General features: G+C 42.1%; 1 protein-coding gene across 1 annotated transcript; it reads right to left on the reverse strand.

Moving 5' to 3' along the window:
* Positions 1 to 394: 394 nt before the first annotated feature.
* LOC112068300 (transcriptional repressor protein YY1) lies at positions 395 to 5,742 on the reverse strand. The gene is made up of 5 exons (XM_024135401.2): positions 5,140 to 5,742; positions 3,967 to 4,129; positions 3,483 to 3,543; positions 2,146 to 2,304; positions 395 to 1,155 (listed from the first exon to the last, which is right to left on the reverse strand). Exons 1-5 carry the CDS (start codon positions 5,639 to 5,641, stop codon positions 973 to 975), a joined length of 1,068 nt encoding a protein of 355 aa, XP_023991169.1. The 5' UTR covers positions 5,642 to 5,742; the 3' UTR covers positions 395 to 972.
* Between the last annotated feature and the right edge of the window lie 394 nt (positions 5,743 to 6,136).

The following is a 6,136-nucleotide window of genomic DNA, read 5'->3' on the forward strand; positions in this document are numbered from 1 at the left end:
GTATCCAGCTTTGACACTGTCTTGTTTGTATTTAGAATTKTTATTAATATTTCATGTACACGCTGCTATTTCCTTATTTGCCTTCTTGCCAGGTCACCCTCGCAAAAGAAGTTTAACCTCAATGGGTCTTACCTGGTAAAAAAAACAAAAAAACAATCTAATGTAGGAATTGTCTGAAACAAACTAATAATTGCTTGCTTATGGACAGGTTATTGGCCGCTTATTGGGGAGGTCAATATTAGCTAAAGTTAATTGTGCCTGTAAAAAAGAATTCAATAACACAACTGATCACCAGTTCTGGTTGTATTGTGTGTTCAACTAAACAGAAAGGATTTGATGGATATGACATGTTTTTGCTCTCTGGCAGTGCAGGGGGAAAAAAACACTACTTAAATCACATTGCTATTATTTACATGATTCCAATATATCTGTACGTTACAATTATACAAAATGAAAATCTGTAAAGAACACCCCTACCCACCCAAATAAACATTTTACTGGGGGGGGGGGGGGGGGGAAGCAGGGAAGTAGAATAAACTGCAAATTCTCCTCCAAGAAGAGCTATCATAGATTTCAATTCTCAGGGAAAACAAACATGCATAATACCACTAAGCCAGAGAAAGTGTACAATATGCACACTTAAAAAARGATACAAAATTTAAAAGCAATTATTTTGCTATGCTGATGGAGAACATAACTTTAAAATGTCAATTCTTTCTCTTTGGGCACTGCAGTATAAATAACTTGTCTTTTCGGTTGCAGGTCCAAGAACTTCCTATCTTCACAAGAAGAAACATTATGCTTTTCTTTCGAGATCGTGCCAAGGTGACAGGGTAGGTGTTAAGCATCATCTTTAGAGTTTGTTGTTTTCTTCTCTGTACATTTTCTAGCTCCTAGGTGGCACAAGGTGCTGCCGCCGAGGGGAAGATATGGGGGGGGGGCGTATCCTCACAGTGGTTGGTTGATTCACAGTCACTGATTGTTTTTAGCTTTAGCATGTGTGAGGATGTGAGACTTGAGGTTGGTAGATTGGGCAAACTTCTTGTTGCAGCCGTCGAACGGACAGACGTAGGGTCGGTCTCCAGTGTGAATCCGCACGTGCGTGCGTAAGTTAAAGTCCAAAGAGAACCGCTTTCCGCAGCCCTCAAACGTGCACTTAAAGAGAAGGAGAGAGTAGATTTTATTATGAGGCTACAATGCTGGTTGACAATCTGGGCACCTATGGGTGTATGGCTATACATGCCATGTATAAGTTAAGTTGGAACTGTTGCAAATCAAACTAAATGTATACCATACACAGGGATGCATACTGGTGAGGGCCCAAAAAAGACAAAAAAAATGCGCATGGAAAACAAGAAAAAAAGTGTAAACTGCTAGAATGGGGTTTTCAGAATACCAACATTTTACTAACATTATGACACCGGGAAAAGGATCACGACACAGAGCAGTATTGCAGTAGAAAGCGGAGAAGGTAGCTCCGGTAATATGGGGCATAACTTTTGAGTGGTTTGGGCTAGAAACTGACGGTTTTCAGTGATGTAAAGGCGCAAGCATGACTGTCACTGTGCTCCATTTTTCCTCTATGGCAGTGAGACAGCAAATTAGTCAGACTGGCCTGCTTGTTCTTACATGCAAAAAGAAAAGATACGGTAATGTTAGCTTGCCAACTTAAGATGCTAACGTCAGCTAGCTCGCTAAGGTCAGCTTGCTAACGTAATAACTTTGTGTGTAATAATTTGTGCTTTCAAAACTGCAACTATAGTCACAGCACTATTTCAAACACAGGTTGCTTACCTGCAGTTGCATTCCAAATGTCCCAGTTGCGTGGGGTGCATGATCACACAGGGTGAGACTCAATTGCATACTCCTCGCATCCTCTGGCTTTCTCATCCAATGAGTTTTGAGAGAGGACACGAGGAGTATGCAATTGAGATTCTTCCAGGGAGATCTGTTCATGCCTCTCTTTTCTAGCACCGCCGCCCGATTTTTACAGCTCTACACTATTCATGTGGATTACCTATTGAGATCAAAACGGCAAATATCGCCGAAAAGTGTAGAGATGGCATCCCTGTGAAACTGTAATTGTTAGACAAGAAGTAGATCTCTCAATATGAAGCCATTTTGAAGGGGCTGGGGGAAACATACCTGGAAAGGCTTCTCTCCGGTATGAACAAGTTGATGCCTCTTCAGTTTAGAGCTTTCAACAAAGGCCTTTCCACATTCGGCGCAGACGTGAACACGCGGTCCGTGGGTGTGCAAATGCTTCCTCATCGCCGAGTTATCCCTGAACATTTTAGTGCACCCCTGCAGAGGCAAAGGTAGCAATTAATTATTGTGTAACTTCAGAAATGACAAGACCAAAAGGTCCACATCAGAGCACTTAAAACCTTTCTCCAGGTTTCTGGTTTCCCAAAAGCATACTTTTTTAATAGATACTAAAAAATGCATCTATGTCCTCAACAATGTTTAAACCACATCAGGAGACTATTCTTGGCGTCTGGGAAAAATGTAAGAAACTTATTTTAGGGTGTTGTTACCCTTTAACGCAAGTGCTCACCAGGAAGAGACGGTTTGGTTGAGCAGTGTTGCTGTAGCGCTCATGTGATTGCAGAGTTTGTTAAACAAAATGGCCACTGGACAGATACAAATAATCATATCATTCTGACAGGTAGCCATGGGCTACTTTGTAGTTAACATTTAACTGAGAAGGTTTTTTGGGAACGCCTTTCCATCTCCACCAGACGAAAGTTATCATTAGCATCCTCGCTAATGGCTACACAACGTGTACACATGCGCGCACCACACACACAAAGGCATTCCTCTGCGTTTCAGAAAGTTGCATAAAAATACAAATAACTGATGCATTAGTTCTGGATCCCGTCCGCAATGCGGATTTTATAGAGCAATCACAGAGCATACCGGCTAGGTGACTACCATTATTTACCCAAACACTGCTCTAGTGGCTGCGTTACCATTCTCCAATACTAGTTAGGCCGACATTGGCATAGCAATATTTTGACGGCGCAACTGCGGTATGAGCTGACAAAATCGGTGAGCGTCTGCGCGTGTCAAACGCCACTCTCTTCCTATTATCCCTACCAAGTTAGAAGTTCAAAAACGGCACTAGAAAATCTAGGCTCTATCAATGATAGAAATAATGATAGGCTTATATGCATGTTTTCATGTAAATTTGGATGGTGGGGGGGGCTATATCTTATCAGTCTAATCGAGCTGTAGACAATAGAACATCACGCATTCGAATGTTTGAACTTACGTGGCTACAGGGGATTTTGTYAGACATAAAGTCGGGTGTGGTTTTGTTGTATCCAATGGCAGTGTCTGCGATAAGGTAACGCAAGGTACCACTTGTGGATTTGACAACGCTAACGCAGTTTCACTTTAACCAAAACAACCGCTATGCAGATTTTGGCTAATTCTGATTTAATAGAATCTAGTCCTTAAGACTAGTAGAGCACGCTTACTTTGTGGGGGCAGGCTATCGTCCTGGGAGAGTCGTCCTCCTTTATTTTCCGTGGCTTCATCCTGCAAAAAACATGATAGGTCAAATAACTTGTATCCACTACACTTGAGGAGAGTTCAAGAGGGGAACGTTGTAACAGTACATAAGCCTACATATGGTTTTATTTATTATATCATGCGGCAGGTAGCCTAGTGGTTAGAGYGTTAAGACTAGTAACCAAAAGGTTGCAAGATCGAATCCCCGAGCTGACATGGTACAAATCTGTCAAGGTAAAAATCTGTCGTTCTGCCCCTGAACAAGGCAGTTAACCCCTCATTGAAAATAAGAATTTGTTCTTAACTGACTAGCCTAGTTAAATAGAGGTAAATAAAAACAGGAACTGTTTTGCAACAGAAAATGAAAACAAGGGTTTCTAAATGTTCAAGTCCCTCCCAGTTTCCCTCTGTTAGGTGCCTAATGAACATGTCCTTGTGTCACTAGCTCACCTGGCGAACTCTGCCAGCTGTTTAGGGTCTGACAGGTCAATCCCTGGGATGCCCCCAGGCGGGAGCTTCTTCCCTGTCATATACTCGGAGTAATCGGGAGGGGAACTCTCCCCGATGACATGCTCCTCCACCATAGTGTCATGGTCAATTTCCTTCTTGTCATCTGAGTCCGAGCAAAAGAGCAGAGTTAAAACAGGTGCACAGGGATGAGATTTGCATTTGATGTCTGACCCAAATGGTCAATTAAAATACCAATCACTATTCCCAGCACCTGGAAAATGTATAGCCTAAAAACTGGGGAGCATAATTGTGTAAATGATATACAATCTCATATTTTACAGTTGAAAGCAGTATTTGGTCTGCACAGTTGAACTGCAAGTGAATGCACATTTTAGTTCCATTTGAATGGCCCTAGTTTTTAAATGGTACGACTTAGTGAATAGACATAGCTATACTTGCAACAATTCAGACAGACTAACATCGGGATTTGGAAAAACTCTAATCAACGTAGCTAGCTAACTGGCTGCCGATTCAAGTCTGTAAACACACATTAGTTTGTTACTAGGATTAAAGTTTGCTAGCTAGCGAACTGTCTGACCAGAGTCAAATAATCGAACGACGTCTCACTCAGGTCAATCGGTCTCAAAAAGCCAACAAGGCAGACTTTGCACAATTTAGTAAAAAAATAAAAAAACACAAATATAAACAATTGAGATTCCATTCTTGTCGACTGTGGCGGTTAGCACGGTGGCTAGCTGTAGCACATCCAGTCTGACATCTACCCTCCCCCGCTCTTCACGAGTTTCGAACAGAGGCTACCTGTGCTGAACTGCGCCACAGCGGCCTACTCCTGGAGCCAGCAACAGCGCGCTCGCTCCCAACCGCCGCCATCTTTCCCCGGCCAAATCAACGCCATTTTTTCGGTCCGCCATACTGTTCCAGGGGAACATGGCGGCGCCCATCAACACATAAAACATGGCTTCCCATAAAAACAAAAACATTTCAAATACACGGCATGCAATTCGGACTTGAAAAACAGTTAAGAATTCTGCTAAAATTAGCCAGAGAACAACGCCCGTAAGAGGCCCAGTTACAGCGCACACAAAGCAAGAACAACACAGCTGGCAAATTTGAAAGAACACACTTTCAACAGAGCTCTAACGTTAAACTTACCCGATGCCCACATGGTCACCGAAAACTCTCCTTCCAAAGTCTTTATCTGGACTTGTTTCTGTTCCCATTTTCTACCACTGGCCTCAGGTCCACCCAAGTAACTCTTTTTATTTCTCTTCACGCTTCCCCCCTTCTTCATCCGCCCCGAACTCTTCCCGGCGACAGTCACTAGAGTTTGTTCGATATATTCCTCTTCAGCGGCAGGGACTGGGAGAGGTATAAGAATTTGGTCCTCGTAATCATCATCCCCGTGCATGTCCGAATCATCTTCACCAACCACCTCTTCTCTTGTTTGCACTAATATTACCTCCTGATGATGGTGATGCATTGAGTGTGGATCATCTGAGTCAAGGGGCTGTAAAGCGATCATGGGCTGTTCATCGTCGTCCTCTCCAACAACTGTTGTCTCTATGGTCTCCACTTCGATTTCATGGAGTTCCACTATCTCAGCTGGCATCTCTGAGCCGTCCGTTTCGATGTACAGGGTATCGCATGATGCCATGTTGGAAACCCCTGAATTCCTCACACTTGTTATGTTTTTTACTGCCTTCAACCTACTCAACTCTGTTCTACTACCGTCTCCACAGCATTGTGTAACTAGCGACTTTAAAGTCACGTGATTATACGGCTACTTTTCAAAATAAAAGTCCCCCTGAAATAATTTTACTAAATTAAAATCACAACAAATATAGTTTAGTTACTTAAACATACATTTATTGAAAAAACGAACAATAGATTTTTGAAATCAATTATCAAAGATCTATTTACTGTATTTTAACTACACTGAAAAATATACGCAACATGTAAAGTGTTGGTCCCATGTTTCATGAGCTGAAATAAAAGATTCCAGAAATTTTCCATATGCACAAAAAGGTTATTTCTTTAAAATGTTGTGCACAAATTTGTTTACATCCTGTTAATGAACCTTTCTCCATTGCCAAGATAATCCATCCACCTGACAGGTGTGGCATTTCAAGAATCTTATTAAACAGCAAGA

Source organism: Salvelinus sp. IW2-2015, unplaced genomic scaffold (assembly GCF_002910315.2).
Source record: "Salvelinus sp. IW2-2015 unplaced genomic scaffold, ASM291031v2 Un_scaffold358, whole genome shotgun sequence".
Taxonomy (NCBI): Eukaryota; Metazoa; Chordata; class Actinopteri; order Salmoniformes; family Salmonidae; genus Salvelinus; species Salvelinus sp. IW2-2015.